This window comes from Carcharhinus amblyrhynchos, chromosome 35 (genome assembly GCF_965287045.1).
Source record: "Carcharhinus amblyrhynchos chromosome 35, sCarAmb.v2.hapA, whole genome shotgun sequence".
In the NCBI taxonomy this organism is placed as follows: domain Eukaryota; kingdom Metazoa; phylum Chordata; class Chondrichthyes; order Carcharhiniformes; family Carcharhinidae; genus Carcharhinus; species Carcharhinus amblyrhynchos.
This window is the reverse complement of record NC_137358.1, coordinates 7,898,649-7,919,602: the sequence shown is the minus strand read 5'-3', so window position 1 is coordinate 7,919,602 and position 20,954 is coordinate 7,898,649. Positions and strand designations below refer to the sequence as shown.

General features: G+C 45.2%; 1 protein-coding gene across 3 annotated transcripts in view; it reads left to right on the top strand.

Moving 5' to 3' along the window:
• Window positions 1–4,802: 4,802 nt before the first annotated feature.
• Window positions 4,803–20,954, top strand: part of med25 (mediator complex subunit 25) — a 54,713-nt gene continuing 38,561 nt past the window's right edge. For 2 of the 3 annotated variants that reach the window (XM_080217493.1, XM_080217491.1), the window contains exons 1-6: window positions 4,803–4,953; window positions 10,489–10,668; window positions 12,604–12,649; window positions 14,908–15,032; window positions 18,566–18,664; window positions 20,244–20,364. In XM_080217493.1, coding sequence (XP_080073619.1) covers window positions 10,535–10,668; window positions 12,604–12,649; window positions 14,908–15,032; window positions 18,566–18,664; window positions 20,244–20,364 — 525 coding nt within the window. In that variant the 5' untranslated portion in view covers window positions 4,803–4,953; window positions 10,489–10,534. Of the gene's footprint in view, window positions 4,954–10,488; window positions 10,669–12,603; window positions 12,654–14,907; window positions 15,033–18,565; window positions 18,665–20,243; window positions 20,365–20,954 lie in introns of all 3 variants that reach the window. The other variant, XM_080217492.1, reaches the window with a different exon arrangement.

The window sequence follows — 20,954 nt, the reverse complement described above, 5'->3', positions numbered from 1 at the left end:
AGCACAGTGGTTAGCACTACTGCCTCAGTGCCAGAGACCCAGGTTCAATTCCGGCCTCGGGTCACTGTCTGTTTGGAGTTTGTACACTCTCCCTGTGTCTGCGTGGGTTTCCTCCCACAGTTCAAAGATAGGCTGATTGGCCATGGTAAATTGACCCTAGTGTCAGAGGGAATTGTTAGGGTAAATTATGGGAATAGGTCCTGGGTGTGATGTTGGTTGGTACAGACTTGATGGGCCAAATGGCTTTCTTCTGCACTGTCGAGATTCTATGAAAAGACTCAGCACGGGGACTAGCTGAGCTACTCTGACAAGGAGTTTGCACAGAAACAATGATCTGAATGGCCTCCTGTGTTAGAATCATATTATTACGTGATGAAGGGCAACACTCCAAAAGCTTGTGCTATCAAATGAACCTGTTGGACTTTAACCTGGTGTTGGGAGACTTCTTACAGTGTCCACCCCAGTCCAACACTGGAATTGCCACATCAGAATCATGTAATGGTTACATGACAAAAATACAAACCAAATGGACCAAATGACCTGCGTTGTGAATCTCGTGTATTATATGTGTATTTATATATATATTTATATACAAATGCAGCTTGGTGTGGAACTGAGACACATGGACCAGGAAGATTTGAGTGCAATTCTCAGCGAGAAAATTGGTCGTAATTCAGAGAAAGAAGATGATCTACTCAGTGATCACAACCCATTCAGGATTCGCGTTTGAGGGATTCAATTGTTCTGTCAATGAGATGTGACCATGAATTGTTATTGTCCTGTGAACCTATCCTTGTTGGTAGGGAGGTAACTAGCCATAGTCCATGAAGCCATTTTGATACCTTTCAATTAGAGAGAGAGAGAGACAATTAATTATATGGCTCAAGAAACACACATCAAGGGTCTGGGTGGGATTGTTGTCAGGGCAGACTCGATGGGACAAATGGCCTCCTTCTGCACTATAGGGATTCTATTCTATTCGATGAGCATCTGACAGGAGGCAGGTCCCAAGTCTACCTCAGTCAGAGTAAGACGTCAAATTGTGCTGTTGGTGTTATTCTGAACTATGGTAACCATCTAAACTAACCGATAATCATTTAAATCCCTGCCGAATGCCTCATTTGAACCTGTCTCCACCACACTGCTCAGCAGTGCAATCCAGACCCAAACTGCTTGCTGTGCGAAAAAGATTTTGTCTCACATCATTTTTGTTTCTTTTTTCAACTACTTTAAATCTGTGCCCTGTCACAAGATCTTGTCCCAGTCCGTCTTCTATCAAATACTTCGATCAAATCTCCCCTCAGCCTTCTTTACTCCAAATCCTCCAATCTGAAGTTTCTGGGACCATTCTTGTAAACCTCTTCTGCACCCTCACCAGTGCCTTCGCATCCTTCCTAAAATGCAGTGCCCAGGAACTGTACACAATACTCTAGCTGAGGTCTAGCTGCAAGTGGACTGCGAACATGTTCCCTTATTCAAGAAAGAGGCAAAACATGAGAAACTATGGACTAGTCAGCTTGCCCTCTGTGGTGGGAAAGTTGCTGGAGTCAATCTTTAAGGAGGAGGTGACTGAGCATCTGGAAAAGCAAAGCTCAATTCACCAGTATCAGCACAGTTTTGTGAAGGGCAAGTCTTGTTTGACAAACCTGCTAGTTGTAACTGGGAAGGTAGATAACGGGGATCCTCTGGATGTGATCTATCTGGACTTCCAGAAGACATTTGATAAGGTGCCACACAAGAAATTGATCCAGGTTAGATTCCAAGGGGTTGGGGGTAGAGTAGTGGCTTGGACTGAGGATTGGCTGACTGTTGGAAGGAAAGGGTTGGGATAAATGGGTACTTCTCCAGTTGGTGATCTGTAACTATTGGGGTCCCGCAGGGTTCAGTTCTCGGACCACAACTCTTTACAATCTATATCAGTGATCTACAAGCTAGGACAGAGCGTAACATAGTGAAATTGGCTAATGACACAGAAATAGATGGGAAAACAGGCTGTGATGAGGAGATTAAAAAGTTTACAAATGGATATTGACAGGCAAGAGGAATGAGCCAAGATCTGGCAGATGGAATTTAATGTAGATAAATGTGAGGTTATGAATTCTGGCCAGAAAAATAAAAGGGCAAATTACTATTTAAATGGGAAACAGATTCAAATGGTGTTTGTGCAGAGGAATCTGGCTGAGTCTCAGAAGTGGGTATGCAGGTGCAAAATGTTATAAGGAAGACAAATGAAATCTTGGCAGTTATTGCGAAGGGCCTAGAGTATAAAAGTAGTTAAGTGTTGTTACCATTGTAAGACCACACTTGGAGTATTGTGTTCAATTTTGGTCACCTTCTTTGAGGTGGGATGTGGTGGCACTAAAGGCAATTCAGAAGAGGTTCACTAGATTGATTCCAGGTTTGAAGGTGGAGTCAAACGAGGAGCGGTTGAGTAGCTTGGGCTTGTACTTGCTGGAGTACAGAAGAATGAGGGGGGATTTGATTGAGGTATATGAAATACTCAACAGGGTTGATAAAGTAAATGCTAACCAAACTAGAACTGTCTAGGACAAGAGGTTATAACTACAACTACGAAGGGGGGAGATTCAAGACAGGAATAAAGAGAAGCTACTTCTCACAAAAGGTTGTGAATCTATGGAATTCACTGCTCCAGAATGCAGTGGATGCAGAATCAATGGATTCAAGAAAGAGCTAGATAAATATTTGATTACAACAGGAAAAAGGCAGGGAAGTGGAGTTAGGATGAGATAGATAGCAGGCTTGAAGGGCTGAATTGTCTACTCTTGCACCTAATTCCTAGTGTCTTATACAAGTTTAACATTACCTCCTAGCAAAATACGGTAGGTGCTGGAAATTTGAAATAAAAACAGAAAATGCTGGATAAAATCAGCAGATCTGGCAGTCTTGTAAAGAGGGAAAGAGAGTTAACGTTTCGAGTCAGTATGGCCCTTGTTTAGAGGGATCATATGGACTTGAAATGCTAATTCTCTTTTTCTTTCTATAGATGCTGCAGATCTGAGTTTATCCAGCATTTTCTGTTTTTTATAATCTTGCTCTTGTACTCTATGCCCCTACTTATGAAGCCAAGGATGTTGAATGCTTCATTAACTACACTCTCAACTTGTACTGTCTTCTTCTTTCTCCTCACATTATCGATAACTGCTTTCCTTCTCCTCTCTGTACTCGAAGAACGGTAAATACTTTGTCCATTTACTGTGCAAGAAAAAATATTTTTCATTGTATCCTAATATTTGATTTATTACTTGATTTGATTTATTGTCACATGTTAACATATACAGTAAAAAGTATTGTTTCTTGTGCATTATACAGACAAAACATACTGTTCATAGAGAAAGAAATGAGAGAGTGCAGAATGTAGTGTTACAGTCATAACTAGGATGTCGAGAAAGATCAACTTAATGCGAGGTAGTCCATTCAAAAATCTGACAGCAGCAGAGAAAAAGCTGTTCTTGAATCGGTTGGTATGTGACCTCAGACTCTTGTATCTTTTTCCCAAAAGAAGAAGGTGGAAGAGAGAATGTCCACGGTGCGTGGGGTCCTTAATTATGCTGGCTGCTTTACCGAGGCAGTGGGAAATGTAGACAGAGTGAGTGAATGGGAAGCTGGTTTGTGTGATGATTGGGCTACATTCACAACCTTTTGTTGTTATATATCGCAATATTAAATCAAATCAATGACTTGCGCATATAAAGTTTATTTATTAGTGTCACAAGTAGGCTTACATTAACACTGCAATGAAGTTACTGTGACAATCCCCCAGTTGCCACACTACAGCACCTGTTCAGGTACACTGACAGAGAATTTAGCACAACCAACGCACCCTAATCAGCACTTCTTTTGGACTGTGGGAGGAAACCGGAGCACCTGGAGAAAACCCAGGCCCCTTTGCTCCTGCGACCCTTTTAATGTTGCACTGTCCCTTCATTATAATATATAACTGTTCCTTCCTATAAAGCACTTGGAGCTTAAATATACGACATAAATGTAAGGTGTTGCGTAATGAATGTGCTAATAATTAAGACCTGTTGTGTTGAAGGTTATTTGCGAGCTGTCTTCCTTTCACATGTGGTGACTGAGCTGTTTTCAGGTGGAGCTGATCACAATGGCGGCCAAGATGGCAGCGCCTTCAACGTCATCAGAAAGCGCTCTATCCATTTGGCGGCGGAGGGGTGGGGTCTGACACACGGCAGGAGGCGGGGCCATTGGTTAATGAGCAGACGGGGGCCGAGACCCTGCCTGTCACGTGGCGCGAAGCGGCGGGGGAGGACGGTTGGCGGGGTTGTAGAAGGAGGCGGGGCCGTACGCCATTAGGTAAGAGCGAGAGATGGGGCTGTCACGTGACGCAGTGGCGGGACAGCGGGGCGGGGCTGTGGGCGGGGCTGGGAAAGAGGCGTGGTCTAGTCACAAGACATGGGGCAAATCTGTGGGCAGGGCCTTAGTGAGGGAGGCGTGGTATTGGCTCGACGCAAGCGCAAAAGGCAGTTTTATCACGTGACTCAGAGGCGCGAATGGGGCGGGGTCCGGAGGTAGGCGGGGCATTAGGCAGGGAGGCGGGGCGGCAGCTGTGTCACGTGACGCAGTCCAGCGACGCGACGTTGGCCACGAAGTGGGCGAGGCTGTGGGGCGGAGTCGGCGGCAGGGGAGGCGCTGCATGTCTGTCACGTGACGCAATCCGGCCACGCGGCGCGAGGAACGGAGACATGAAAGCGGCGGGGTTATGGGCGGAGTCGACAGCAGGAGGCGTGGCCCGGCGACAGCGCAAGCGCAAAGGGAGTGGGGCTGTCACGTGACGCAGCAGTCGGCGTTCGAGCGCCTTTGCGGCCTGGCTGGAGAGGCTGAGGGACAGATCGGAGCAACGCAGCAGCGGCAGTAGCTGAGAAAGGGGTTGCATTCCTCCGCTGCCATGTGGAAAGGTAGCCAGCCACCCACCAGGTTCGTCTATTGTTTAAATCGCGAAGCTGTCCTGTGATGAGTGGGAGGGAGGAGCTGTTGTTTATTGGAAAAGGAAACTGATCCTGACAGGAGCATCCGGGGGGAGGGAGTTATTGACAACAGCTGTGTGAAATGTCCTAATGAAATCTCTCTTCCTTTTGTGCTTTTGGTTGAGCTTTTGAAATGCCAGAGTGAATAGCTCAGTATTGCATCTTAGCTGATGATGGTGACAATCCACACCTCCAGGTTTAAAGCCCAGAGCATCTTTACACCAGGATTTTACTCCCCATTTAATTTAAAAGTCCCCCGTATATTCCTCCCTTCTTCAGATTTACAATGTTGGACTCATTGGGTGGCACAGTGGTTCATTGGGTCGCAGCGCCAGGGACCCGGATTCGATTCCTGGCTTCGGTCACTGCCTGTGCGGAGTCTGCATGTTCTCCCTGTGTCTGTGTGGGTTTCCTCCCACATTCTGAAAGATGTGCTGGTTAGGGTGCATTGACCTGAATGGACTGTGGCAACGAGGGGAATTTAGCAGTAACTTCATTGCAGTGATAATGTAAGCCTTACTTGTGACTATTAAATAAACTTTACTCAACAAGCCCCCACTCCTGACACAATCCGGGCTGCCAAAACTCCCAGCACACGTTACTGAAGGAGGGCTGCACTGTCATCTAAAGTTTATTTATTAGTCGTAAGTGGCCTTACATTAACCCTGCAATGAAGTTAGTGTGAAAATCCCCCAGTCGCCACACTCCTGTGCCTGTTTGGGTACACTGAGGGAGAATTTATCATAGCTGATGCACCTAACCAGCACGTCTTTAGGATTGTGGGAGGAAACCGAAGCACCTGGAGGAAATCCACACAGACATGGGGAGAACGTGCAAACTCCACGTAGACAGTGACCCAAGCCATGAATTGAACGCAGGTCCCTGGCGCTGTGAAGCAGCAGTGCTAACCAATGTGCCACCGTGCTGCTACTTTTGAATGAGATGTTAAATTCTGACTTGATTTATTATTATAGAACCCCCACAGTACAGAAGGAGCCCATCCGGCCAATTGAGTCTGTACTGACCATAATCTCACCCAGGCCCTATTCCTGTAACCCCACACGTTTACCCTAGCTAGTCCCCCTGACACTAAGGGTCAGTTTAGCATTGCCAGTCAACCTAACCTGCAAATCTTTGGACTGTGGGAGGAAACTGGAACGCCCAGAAGCAACCCATGCAGACACAGGGAGAATGTGCGGAGTTTGCACTGACAATGATCTGAAGCTGGAATTGAACCTTGGCCCCTTGTCACGTATGTTGGGACACAGTGAAAAGTATTATTTTTTGTGATGCTGTACAGACCATTCATTGAGTACATGGGGGGAAGAAAAGGAGAGGGTGCAGAATATAGTATCACAGTCATAGCTAAGATGTGGAAAAAGATCAGCTTAATATAAAGTAGGTCCATTCAGAAATCTCATGGCAGCAAGGAAGAAGCTCGAGTCAGTTCTTGACTCTGCCCTCAGGTGAATGTAGAACGCCCATTTCCAAGAACAGTAAGGGGAGTTCACTCTCATATCTTGGCCACTTTACATCCCTCCCACACACACACACCCGCCCTCTCCGCCGCCGCCAACTGACATCATTAAAAACAGAAAATGCTGGAAAATCTCAGGTCTGACGAAGGGTCGTTCTGACTGGAAATGTTGGCTCTATTCTCTCTCCACAGACACTGTCAGACCTGCTGAAAGCTTCCGGCATTTTCTGTTTCTGTTTCAGTTTCCAGTATTTTGTCAACTTCAGTAAAAACAGATTGCCTGGTATTATCGCATTACTCTCTGCATGTAAATTGTCTGCTGTGTTTCCTACTTTACAACAGTAACTACACTTCAGAAAACACTTCATTGGCTGTAGTGTTTTGGGATGACATTCAGTTGTAAAAGGTGCTATAGAAATTCAAGCATGTACATTTCTAATGGAAACTATGTAATGAAACTATTGCGCACTCACTAAGTGCCTTTGGGAGAGGGTGTGATGGCAGCATCCTAGTTTACATGCATTTGTTTTATAAATTTACAGTGCAAAAGTTTGATTGGGAGTATAGGCAGGTGTAAAATTAACTAATATCTATATCATGATTCAGTACAGAGTAAGTTTGCACTAAAGCGCTGACTTCATCGGCTGGGGCATTGAGTATAAAAGTTGGCAAGTTATCTTGTAGCTGTATAGAACTTTGGTTAGGTGACATTTAGGAAGTTGCATGCAATCCCGGTCACCACACTACCAGAAGATAATTGATGCTTTAGAGGGGGTGCGAAGATGATTTACCATGATGTTGCCTGGTTTTGGGTATGGGGAAAGATTGGATAACTCAGATTGCTTTCATTGGAAAGATGGAGGCTAAGGAGCGACCTGATAGAGGTCCACAAAATTGAGAGACATAGACAGGGTGGATAGTCAAGAGGTTTTTTTCCCAGGTTGATGTCAATTATAAGAGGGCACAGTTTCAAGGTGAGAAGGGGAAAGTTTAGGGGTGACGTGCAGGAAATGTTTTTCGCACAGAGAGTGGTGGGTGCCTGGAACACACAGGGGAGGTGGTAGAAGCAGGCACAAAAGCAACATTCAAGGCCCATCTTGATAGACACATGAATGGGAGGTGGACAGAGGGATAGAAACCGCGTATTGGTGTAGGTGTATTGATGGGCTGAAGGGCCTGTTACTGTGCTGTATTGTTCTTTGATCCTTGTATCAGTAATTGGTTGAAGATATGTATATATGTAATCCTGCAGTGCAGAAGGAGGCCATTCAGTCCATCGAATCTGCACTGACCACAATCCCACCCAAGCCCTATTCCTGCAACCCCACATATTTACCCTGCTAATCCCCCTGATACTAGGGCCAGTTTTAGAATGGCCAATGCACCTTACCCACACATCTTTGGACTGTGGGAGGAAACTGGAGCACCCGGAGGAAATACATGCAGACACCACACAGACAGTGACCCAAGCCGGGGATTGAACCTGGGTCCCTGGCGCTGTGAGGCAGCAGTGCTAACCACTGTGCTGCCGTGCCGCCCTACAGAGATTTTAACCAAGTTTCTGTGGGAATCTGGTACTGGCTGGAATGCATCTTCCTCGTCGTTGAGCGTAAATTACTTGTACAGGTAGGCAACTTGACTGTGGTCAACACACAGCTAAGCCACGTGCCACGTACACTTTTTTTTGCAGGAGACCAAGCCTAGCAACCAAGAGCAGGAGAGTTGGCTGGTAATTCTAACCAGTTTGGGGGCAGAAAGGAACAGAGACTCCTTTTAGTTACCCTAAAAAGTGGCCATGATTAGCTAACTTAAGAGCAGTCAGGGCTTAGCCCCAGAACTTTCCTGGTCTTTGGGACCTGGACACCATGTCCAGCTCCTCAGCCGTTAGAGGTGCACCCCGTCAGCAAGGAATAATGACCCAACTTTTCAAAATCATCTGCTTTAAAATTATTTTACCATCTGTAAGGCCATCCTTTTCTTTCACCCGCCGCTCACCCTTGACTTGGAATTGTGCGTCACTGAGATGGAATGCCCCAGAAAGGTTTTGAGCTTGGATGTATTAAAACCCGACTGTTTCGTCAGTTTTGTCTGGCTACTTGTCATGTAGGGTTAAGTTATTTGTGGGCTGACGAGTATTGATTTGATTGCTGGTGGTTTCCCCATATTATCATCAAAATAGGGTATAACTTAAGATCAAAGAATAAACCTCACAAAGACCATTTGGTTCATCATTCCTGTGCCTGCTTTTTGACAGAGCTATCCAATGCGTCTTGGTCCCCAGACTGTATCACCCTCATGATTTTCTTTTCCAGGTATATATTTAATCCCCTTTGACAGTTGCCACTGAGTCAGATTCTACAACTTTTTAAGGCAGCACATTCCAGATAGTCAGTGTTAAATTCTCCAGTGTTCATCTCTGCCTTTTTTGCTTAATCTATTTTATCTATACCCCAGTTACTGATTCATCTGCCAGTGGAAACAGTTTTTGCTATATACTCTAAGAAAACCTGTTATAATTTTGACCATCTCTCTTAAATCTGAAAACATGAAAACAACTGGAGGCCATTTAGCCCCTTGAGCCTGTTTTTTTTCATTCAGTGAGATCATAGCTGATCTATGTATGACCTCCCTCTATACAAGGGCCTTTGCCCCATATCCCTGAATATCTTTGGTTAACAAAAATCTACCAGTCTTATTTTTAAAACTAACAGTTGATCTAGCATAAGTTGTGCTTTGTGGAAGAGAGGTCCTTCCCTTAAATTTTTCCACTTGTAGGAAAATAATCCCAGTTTATCATGTCTTTTTCATATTACTAACATCCTCGTACTTAGAACATAGAACACTACAGCACAAACAGGCCCTTTGGCCCACGAGTTGCGCCGATCACATCAACACCTACCAATCCATAGACCTATCTATAACCCCCAATCCCATTAAATCCCATATACTCATCCAGAAGTCTTTTAAAAGTCCCCAGCGAGTTCGCTGCCTCCACCACCACTGACGGCAGCCGATTCCATTCACTCACCACCCTCTGAGTGAAAAACTTACCCCTAACATGATCACTTCTGTACTTGCCTCCCCGCACCTTAAATCTGTGTCCTCTCATAGCGACCATTTCAACCTGGGGACATAGCCTCTGAGAATCCACCCTATCTATTCCTCTGAACATTTTATAAACTTCTATCAGGTCGCCTCTCAACCTTCGTCTCTCCAGGGAAAAGAGTCCCAGCTCCCTCAACCTAACTTCATAAGGCATGCCTCCCAGTCCAGGCAACATCCTTGTAAATCTCCTCTGTACCCTTTCAATAGCTTCTATGTCCTTCCTATAGTGAGGCGACCAGAACTGCGCACAGTACTCCAAATGAGGCCTGACAAGGGTCTTATAAAGTTGCAGCATTACCTCCCGATTCCTAAACTCAATCCCTCGATTAATGAAGGCCAGTACACCATACGCCTTCTTGACCACATCCTCCACCCGCGAGGCCGATTTAAGAGTCCTGTGGACCTGGACCCCAACATCCTTGTTACCATTGTCAGCAAACTGTCCCCTACCAATCCCTCTGGGTGACACTGTGCACAACAGTTAGCACTGCTGCCTCACAGCTTCAAGGACCCTGGTTTAGTTCTGGCCTCGTGTCGTTGTCTCCCACCCTCCGTGTCTGTGTAGGTTTCCTCCAGGTGCTCTGGTTTCCCCCCACATTCCAAAGATGTGCAGGCTAGGTGGGTTTGGGCATGCTAAATTGCCCTGAGTGTCAAGTGATTAACAGGGTAAATAGGTGGGGTTACAGGGATGGGGCCTGGGTGGGATTGTTGTTGGTATAGGCTCGATGGGCTGAATGTCCTCCTTCTGCACTGTGGGGATTTTAGGTTTTCTCCCTGGAGCCAGGCAAATTTGTCTTGTGTGAACTGTACAAACCACTGCCTTCATTTGTGCTTAAGCCTGATTGCTCTTCGGGCTAGATCTGTTCGCAAAACAATCGCTCTTTATTCTTTCTCTCAATGCAGCTCCCTGAGTGTGAAAGCAAAGGTGTCGCAGTGACTTGCAGCCGTCATGGTTGTGCCCCCCATTGATACACCCACTCCTCCCAGCATGGTAGCAGATGTGGTTTTCGTTATCGAGGGCACAGCAAACCTTGGGCCGTACTTTGACACCCTCCGGAAGCATTACATCCTGCCAGCAATCGAGTAAGTGGAACCTGTGATTATCCGAGTCAGACCAGGTCGACTAAAATCTAATGCGTGGTTATTGCAGCTGAGCAGTTATGGCATTGTGCCAACACCCTCGAGGTCCTGAGTTCAAAACCAACTGGTTCATTATTATCTTTCGGGAAGGGAAGTTTGTCATCACTGTCCCGTCATGGGCGGCACGGTAGCACAGTGGTTAGCACTGCTGTTTCATAACTCCAGGGACCGGGTTCGATTCCTGGCTCGGGTCACTGTCTGTGTGGACTTTGCACATTAGAACATAGAACATAGAACATTACAGCGCAGAACAGGCCCTTCGGCCCACGATGTTGCGCCGACCAGTTACAAAAACAATGACCCACTAGCCTATACCAATCCCTTTTCGTCCATAAACCTATCCAGAGATCTCTTAAACGCCCCCAAACTAGACGCATTTACAACTGCAGCAGGCAGGGCATTCCAATCCCTCACCACCCGCTGGGTAAAGAACCTACCCCTGACATCCGTCCTGTAGCTACCCCCCCTTAATTTAAAGCCATGCCCCCTCGTGCTAGCTTTCTCCATCCGAGGAAAAAGGCTATCACTATCTACCCTATCTAAACCTCTAATCATCTTATATGTATCTCCTCGTGTTTGTGTGGGTTTTCTCCAGGTGCTCCGGTTTCCTCCCACAGTCCAAAGATGTGCGGGTTAGGTTGATTAGCTGTGCTAAAATTGCCCCTGAGTGTCCTGAAATGCGAAGGTTAGAGGGATTAGCGGGTAAATATTAGGGATCTGTGGTAGGCCCTGGGTGGGATTGTGGTTGGTGCAGACTTGGTGGGCCAAATGGCCTCTTCCAGCACTGTAGGGTTTCTATGATTCTATGCCTGTTTGTGACTCTGGTTTGACAGGATGGTGTTAACTCCCAGTGCCCTCAAAACAGCCACAATCAAAGCTTGTGATGGCATTATTTGTAAAGTAAAGCTGATTCATGAGTCACAGGTAAGACTTAGCAATTAAGTTGCTGTGAAATTCCTCTAGTCGTCACACTGTGGGTCAATGCACCTAACCAGCACGTCTTTCAGATGGAGGAAACTGGTGCATCCGGAGAAAATCCATGCAGACACAGGGAGAACGTGCAGACCCCACACAGACAGTGAATTGAACCCAGGGCCCTGGCACTACGAAGCAGCAGTGCTAACCATTGTGCCGTGTTTTGTCACGGGGTGAGACTGAGCTTCACAGACATGCTAAAGCCAAGAAAGCGACATTAGGAGGAGTTTTCCCTTCGTTCACTGGATGTGAACATCGCTGGTTGATCTAGCATTTGTTGCCCCTCTGTAATTGACTTGCTGGGGCCATTTCAGAAGACAGAAATAACTATACATTGCCGTGGATCTGGAGTTGTATGTGGGCCACGTCAGGTGAGGACGGTAGATTTCTTTAGTGAGCCAGGTGGGTTTTTGCGACAATCAGCAATGGTTTCGTGGCCATTATTAGACTTTTAACTCTAGATTTTTATTGGGTTCAAATTTGCCGTGGTGGGATTCGAACCTGGGTCTCCAGAGCATTACCCTGAATTACTGGATTACTAGTCCAGTAATTGGATTCTAGTCCATTGAGTATGCTCAATGCAACCACTTCCCCATGTAAGTCAAACAGATTGTCAATCTTCAAGGCAGTGACCTTCCATAAGTTATTGCTTCAAAACAAGCCCAGACTGAGGGAAATGATGGTTGGTTTTGTGATCTCTAGTTAAGTGGAACTGAATCATGTAGCGTGGGAGGAAGCCATTCAACCCGTTGTGCTAATTTGTCCCATTTCTGTGCACTTTTCCCATAGCCCTGCAATTTCCACTTATCCTGCCAATACAGGTTATTCCCCTTCAAAATGTGTTGCAGAGAGTATAGATCACATATCAATCAATAATGAGTTGTGTCTCTTTTTTTTTTGCAGGTATTTTAATGGCGGCCCTCCAGCAGAAACAGACTTTGGTGGTGATGTATGTGAGCGTTGTAGCATCATAGCAGTTTACAGCATGAAAACAGGCCCTTCGGCTAGCTTGCCCATCCCGCCCTTTTTTTTAAAACCTCTAAGCTAATTCCAATTGCCCGTATTTGGCCCATATCTCTCTATACCTATCTTACCCATATACCTATCTAACTGTTTTTTAAAAGACAAAATTGCACCCGCCTCTACTCCTACCTCTGGCAGCTTGTTCCAGACACTCACCACCCTCTGTGTGAAATAAACTACCCCTCTGGACGCTTTTGTATCTCTCCCCTCTCATCTTAAATGTATGCCCTCTAGTTTTAGCTTCCCCTACCTTTGGGAAAAGATATTGACTATCTAGCTGATCTGTACCCCTCATTATTTTATTGACCTCGTTAAGATCACCCCTCAGCCTCCTATGCTTCAGAGAAAAAAATCTCAGTCTATCCAGCCTCTCCTTATAACTCAAACCAACAAGTCCCAGTAGCATCCTAGTAAATCTTTTCTGCACTCTTTCTAGTTTAATAATATCCTTTCTGTAATAGGCTGACCAGAACTGTACACAGTATTCCAAGTGTGACCTTACCAATGTCTTGTACAGCTTCAACATTGAACTTGTTGAGTGTTTCTTTGTTGTGTTTGTGTGAATCCCTGAGGTGCTGTTTTCAGTTCTGGCATGCCTTAAGCTTGTTACTTTAACAAAAAGGAAAATCCTAGGCCAAAGGATTGAGCTTGGGGCAATGTCTCCCAACCAATGCTATTCATCTCAGCAATCACCTTGTGTGGCACTGATTTTCTTACCCAGCTACGTGCACGTGTAAGAATGTTCCTGGAGTCAGTTGACTTCTTGTAGTTGAGAAAAGATTTATACGTCAGCCTAAGGTGCCCCAACACTGAGGATGACGCTGCTGATACAGAAATAGTCATCCCGAAACGCTACACAATATTATCAGTGAACGGCCAGTTGAGAATAGAAGTAATGCATTCATGGTAGGAGAATTATAGGGATGGTGGGTGTGAGTGCATCTGTGCTTTCTCCCCAAGAGGGTTTTGTTTACTTTCTTGTTCCCTTGCTGTCGAGTTTCATTTAATTTGAAAATGGTTATGAAATAAAAAGACAATAAGCAGGCAACAAGCCCATGTGTATTAGATGAGCCGCAATCTAATTGAATAAAAAAAGTTTTCATGGAAGAATCACAGAATCCCTATAGAGCAGAAGGTGGCCATTTGGCCCAGCGCACCTGCACTGACAATCCCACCCAGGCCCTATTTCCGTATTTACCCTGCTAGTCCCCCTGATGCTAAGGGGCAATTTTGCAAGGCCAATCAAACTAACCCTCACATTTTTTCACTGTGGGAGGAAACCGGAGCACCCGGAGGAAACCCACGCAGACACATACAGATTCCGCACTGACGGTGACCCAAGCCGGTAATGGAGTCCAGTCCCTGGACCTGTGAAGCAGCAGTGCTTGCCACTGTGCTGCCATAAATCAAAGTGGAGAATGACTTTTCTCTCTCAACCAACCTTTCTTTTCCTCCCTTTAATTTTCTCCGTGCCTAATTTGCATTGAATTCACCTTGCGTAATTTTCACTCTTTCTCAGCACTTTCACTGTGAATTGTGTTTCATTCTTCATACTGGCTATGCAGAGTTGCTTGCCGTGCTTCCTTGGGCCTCGAGGTTCCCTGATTCTGGATATAATTTGTCCCATTGGTAAAACTAGAATTAGGGGGCAGATTTAGGACTGAGTTGAGGAGGAACTTCTTCACCCAAAGGGTTGTGAATCTGTGGAATTCCCTGCCCAGTGAAGCAATTGAGACTACCTCATTGAATGTTTTTAAGGCAAGGATAGATAAGTTTTTAAACCGTAAAGGAATTAAGAGTTGTGGTGAGCAGGTGGGTAAGTGGAGCTGAGTCCACGAAAAGATCAGCCATGATCTTATTGAATGGCAGAGCAGGCTCGAGGGGCCAGATGCCATACTCCTGCTCATAATTCTTATGTTCTTATTCTCTCGCTGCAATGTTATCAGCTCTCATTTTCAGCTGCTAATTTTTACAAGTCCAAAATGTTCAAGTTCATCTCGTGGCAGCTGGGGTTAAATGCCCTGCTACAGTGAAATCTGGCCCAATATTACACCCAACTCCGGGCATCCCATTGACCTGCCAGTCCTTAAGCATTGTCACTCTTTACGCTGGCTCACTGTATAACTGATGTGCATTAGTATTGATTTTTTTTTTCCCTTACTAAATTATATTTTCTTCCCTCAGTATGGAGGCACACAATACAGTTTAGTTGTGTTCAACACTGTGGATTGCGCCCCGGAGTCGTATGTGCAATGTCACGCACCCACCAGCAGCGCCTATGAGTTTGTCACCTGGCTTGACAGTATTCAGTAAGTAAAGAACATTTTGTATGTAGTCCTTTTCGGTATTGCTGAGGGAACTTTATTTGCACACTGGTACAGTGGTTAGCATTGCTGTCTCACAAAGCCAGGCACCCAGATTCGATTCTAGCCTTGGGTGACTGTGTGGAGTTTGCGTGTTCCCCCTTTGTCGGCGTGGGTTTCCTCTGAGTGCTCTGGTTCCCTCCCACATTTCAAAGATATGAGGATAGGTTGATTGGCCATGCCAGATTGCCCCTTAAGTGTCCAAAAATGTGTAGGTTAGGTGGATTGGCCATGTTAAATTGCTCCTTAACGTCAGGGGGATTAGCAGGGTAAATAGATGGGGTTACTGGGATAGGGCTCGGGTGTGATTGTGGTCAGTGCAGGCTTGATAAACTGAAAGGCCACCTCTGCACTGTAGGGATCCTATGGAAGATTGATGGAGAGGTTGCAGAGGGTATTTACTCAGATATTAGGAATGAGCGCTTTAATGATTTTGAGCAGACAAGACAATCTAGTTTCTTTTTATATGATCGTTTGTTGGAAGTGTGTGTTGCTGGCAAGACCCAGGAAGTAGTCTCCAACATGTTTATTTGGTAGCATGAGCTTTCGGAGCGTTGTCTCCTCATCAGGTGAGTGAAGAGTTTGGTTCACAAACAAAGCATATTTAGAGTGTCTGTATGTGCCCTGTTTGAGAGGCCAAAGAGCCTTTGAATATTTTAATGGCAGTGGTAGATAGATTCTTGAGTAACAAGCAGTGGGAGTGATGTGTGAAAGGTTATCAGGGTTAGGCAGGAATGTGAAGGTTACAGTCAGATCAGCCATGATCTTATTGAATGGCAGAACAGGCTTGAGGGGCCGAGTGGCTTACTCCTACTTCTGATTTGTATGGTTGTAAGCATGTCCTTCTGTGTTGTAAAGTTTTATGGTTCTGTACGTACCTTAGAATCATAGAATCCCTACAGTGCAGAGGAGGCCTTTCAGCCAATTGAGTCTGCAGTGACCTTAAATCATATTAACGGTTGAGAAATGCAGCAGCTGTGTTGCATACACATAGCCCCATAAAGAATAATAAGATGAATGAAAAGTTAATTGATTTGTACTAATGTTGCGAGAGGGAAGTGAGCTTTCCAGGATGCAAGGAAAACTGCATCTAAGTTATTGATATTTGGGCCTACCTTAACATCTACTGGAATATGAAGATGGAGTCTTAGTTTCACACCTCATTTGAAGAATAAATCTCTTCACCAAACTCTCAACTGCGCTGTTGTTCGAGTTTCTGTACTTCTGTTCTGAAACGCACTACAGCTCCAAGCTTAGAAATCCAAGTGTAGTGCCAACTGTCCCAAGCTGACACAAGGACTGATGATATTTTCTTTCTGGAGCGACTGGCCCCTTGCGCACTAAAATGTTTCTGTTAAAACATAAATTGTCGTGAATCAACCTGATATGGAGTGGCACAATGGCAAGCATTGCTGCCTCACAGCGCCAGGGACCTGGGTTCGATTCCCGGCATAGATCACTGTCTATATGGAGTTTGCATGTTCTCCTTGTGTCTGCATGGGTTTCCTCCAGGTGCTCCAGCTTCCTCACACAGTTCAAATGTGCAGGTTCAGTGGTTTGGCCATGCTAAAATTGCCCCTTAGTCTTAGGGGGATTAAATATGTGGGGTTGCGGGGATAGGGCCTGGGTGGCATTATTATTAGTGCAGGCTCGATGGGCCAAACGGCCTCCTCCACTGTGGGGATTCTATGATTTCAGGGAAAGAATTTTGTTTCTGTAGCACCTTTTGGGAGGACCACCCAGAGCACAATTTATACCACTTATGAAGTGCAGCCATTGTTGTAATGCAGGAATGGCAACCAATTTGTGCAGAGTGAGCTCCCACTAACAGTTTTAAAGTTTATTTATTAGTGTCACAAGTAGGCTTGCATTTACACAGCAATGAAATTACTGTGAAAATCCCCTAGTTGCCACACTTGGCACCTGTTCGGGTACACTGAGGGAGAATTCAGCACGGCCAGTACCCCTAACCAGCATGTCTTTGGACTGTGGGAGGAAATCGGAGCACCTGGAGGAAATCCCTGCAGACAAGAGCAGAACGTGCAGACTCCACACAGATAGTGCTGTAAGTCAGGAATTGAACCTGGGTTCCCTGGCGCTGAGACAGCAGTGCTAACCACCATGCGAGTAATTAAGATGTTTTTGTGCTGTCGATTGAGCGGTAGTTATTGGCCAGGATACCTAGGTTATCCCCGCTGCTACTCTCAAACAGTGCCAGCTGTTTCTTCGATCCACCTTTCATAGCCAACTGGGAGCTCTGTTTAATGTCTCATCCTAAGTGAGGCGCTGTATACAGTGCTGCGCTTCCTCAGAATCCCACTGGTTGTCAGCCTAGATTATTTTTATTCCATTTCTTCTGATTCAGAGACGAGAGCACTTCCAGCTGAGCCAATGCTGAGAGCTTTCATTGTGACAGTCTTAATGTGCCTGGTAAACACCAGCCAGTTTCTGGTTGGGTGATAATTGAGAATGTTGGCCATAGCCATGAGTCTGATTTCATTTCACAATCTTGTGATGAAGATGGTTATTCTGCAAGCTTGTTTTAAAAAAAACAAAAGTTGCCTATTAAAAACTATTGAACCGTACTGAGAATTAGTGACACACCTGACTAGCTTCTTTATTAACAAAGTGAAGAGCGCAAAGCTAACTTAGCAAACACTAAGATTTGCTGATTTAAATCTGGAAAAAATATGAAGTAATCTGTTGGAGGTTCAGTGTAGGAAGAGTTTGAGTTATAAGGAGAGGCTGGATAGACTGGGACTTTTTTCTCTGGAGCGTAGGAGGCTGAGGGATGATCTTATAGAGGTCTACAAAATAACGAGGGGCACAGATCAGCTAGATGGTCAATATCTTTTCCCAAAGGTAGGGAAGTCGAAAGCTAGAGGGCATAGGTTTAAAGGGAGAGATAGAAAAGTGTCCAGAGGGGCAATTTTTTCACACAGAGGCTGGTGAGTGTCTCGAACAAGCTGTCAGCGGGAGTAGTAGAGGTGGATACAGTTTTGTCTTTTAAACTGCGTTTAGACAGTTACGTGAGTAAGATGGATGTGGAGGGATATGGGCCAAACAGGGGCAATTGGAACTAGCTTAGTGGTTAAAAACAAAGGGGCGGCAAGGACAAGTTGGGTCGAAGGGCCTGTTTCCATGCTGTAAACCTCTATGACTCCTGTGAGAATGGAAAAGTGTTCACAGTGCATGACTCAACACACCAGGGGATCATAATAAAAGTTCGGAGTTAAAGGGAGAAGTCAGGCAGAAAATGTGCACCCAAAGGCTAATGAACCAGTGGAATACTAAAGAAGATAAATAATGATTGTTAAATGGGCTCTGGTTGAAACTGTGGATTTGAGAGAGATGAGATAGAGTGGGTTTGTATAGGTTCTGTGAAGCTATGATGAAAAGGTAGGCTTAATTTCCATGTTCCTCCTCCAAATATCCGTGAGAGCTATTTTTCATCAAAATAATCTGTTCTGTGTCCTCAGGTTCATGGGGGGTGGAGGGGAGAGCTGCAGCTTGATTGCGGAGGGACTCAGCACAGCACTGCAGCTCTTCGATGACTTCAAGAAAATGCGTGAGCAGATGTAAGATTTTTTTAAAAAAAGTCTTATTTTGTTTTGATGTTTCGATTTGATGTTTTGAAAGTTACCGTTTTTTGAACAGCACCATGGGACGCTGTGACAAGTCATGAATCTGTGCCGGCTGTTCTTGTGCTGAGAGATGTAGATGTCTTTTCTAGTTCACAATGGAACAATGGGACGATAGAAAGACTTGCAATTTATATAGCACCTTTCGCCTAGGGACATTCACAAGCTGTTTATCACCAATTAAGTACTCTTAAAAGTTCAGATGCTGTTGTATTGAAATTTGGCAGCAGATTTGTGCACAGCAGGATCCCACAAACAGTAACATAATAAATGACCCAACAACCTCTTTTTAGTGGTGTTAGTTGATCGGGACACATGGGGGAGTTTTGAAATTCTGGCATGGGGTCTTGTATGTCCATTTGAAAGGGCTAAGAAGACCTTTCATTAGTGTCTCATCCAAAAGCATGGGAGCTGGTTGAAGGATATATTGGCCGTTGAGGGAACACAGCTTAGATTCGCCAGAATGATAGGTGAACCCCCAAGGGTTAAATTACACTGAGGAGAGATTCTCACAAACTGAAGTCGTGTCCCTAGGAATTTGATTGAAGTTTTCAAATTTTAACAAGAGTTCAGAGGGTGGATTGGGAGGAACCACTGCTGTTAGGGAGTTTAGAACTGGGAGTATAGCCTAAAAATTAGTGTGTATAGTCACTTTTTGGGCATTGAAATCTACCAAAACTAAAACGTAATCAAGTGCTAGGCTCTGCTCTTGTGAAATTGAGTGTAAAATTAAAGTTTACTTATTAGTCCCAAGTAAGACTTGCATTCATTTTTGGTTTAATTTATTATTGTCACATGTATAAACATAGAGTGAAAAATTTGGGTTTCCCCTGGGTGCTCCAGCTTCCTCCCACAATCCAAAGATGTGCAGGTTCAGTGGTTTGGCCATGCTAAAATTGCCCCTCAGTATTAGGAGGATTAAATATGTGGGGTTGTGGGGATAGGGCCTGGGTGACGTTATTATTAGTGCAGGTGCGCTATACAGACAAAACATACTGTTCATACAGAAAGAAAGGAGAGGGCACAGAATGTAGTGTTACAGTAGTCATAGCTAGGATGTAGAGAAAGATCAACATAATGCGAGGTAGATCCATTCAAAAGTCTGATGGCAGCAGAGAAGAAGCTGTTCTTGAGTCGGTTGGTATGTGACCTCAGACTTTTGTATCCTTTTTCCCAAAGGAAGAAGGTGGAAGAAGGAATATCCATGGTGTGTGGGGTCCTTAATTATGCTGGCTGCTTTGCAGAGGCAGCGGGAAATGTAGACAGAGTCAGTGGATGGGAGGATGCTTTGTGTGATTAACGCTGCAATGAAGTTACTGTGAAATTTCCCCTAGTCGCCACAGTCCAGCGCCTGTTCGGGTCAGTGCAGCTAACCAGCATGGCTTTCGTTGGGGGTGAATCAAATGGCTTGTTAGTAACAGGTTGGAACAAATGTAGTGTTAGTGAACAATGAGATAGCTGGATTGGAATACAGATTTGATTGGATCTTTGTGCTGTTGTCCTTTCTCCCTTTCAGTGGGCAGACACACAAAGTGTGCGTTTTGATCTGTAACTCTCCTCCGTACCTACTGCCGGCTGTGGAGAGCACCACGTACTCTGGCTTCACGACTGATAATCTGGTGCAGATGATCGGAGATGTGAGTGTTTTCACCGGGCTAGCGCGCAGCTGAAGAATTACAGGCGCTGGGGAGATGGCAGTATAGTGATCTAAATTGGGAAAGGGATCTTCCTGAGATATCTGTGGGGAATGCGCCTTGTTAATCGAACAAAATGTTGCCAGTTGTTCCTGGAATTACCCAGCTGTGGCTTTAAATATTGCTTCACGTTTATGGCTTCTTGTTCTCAGACATACTTAACCCCCCCAGATTCTGCACTACCTGTGAGAAACCTTTATCTAGGATGCCACAGTGGTACAGAGCGGGTTAGCACTGTTGCCTCACAGCACTAAGGACCTGGGTTCGATTCCAGCTTTGGGTGACTGTGTGTGACGAGTTGGCACGTTTTCCCCACGTCTGCATGGGTTTCCACCGTGTGTTTCGGTTTTCTCCCACAGTCCAAAGATATATAGGTTAGGTGGATTGGCCATGCTAAATTGCTCCTTGGTGACCAAATATGTGTTGCTTAGGTGGATTGGCCATGCTAAATTGCCCCTTAGTGGCCAAAGATGTGTAGGTTAGGGTGGATTAGCCATGCTAAATTGCCCTATAGTGTCCAAAGATGTGTAGGT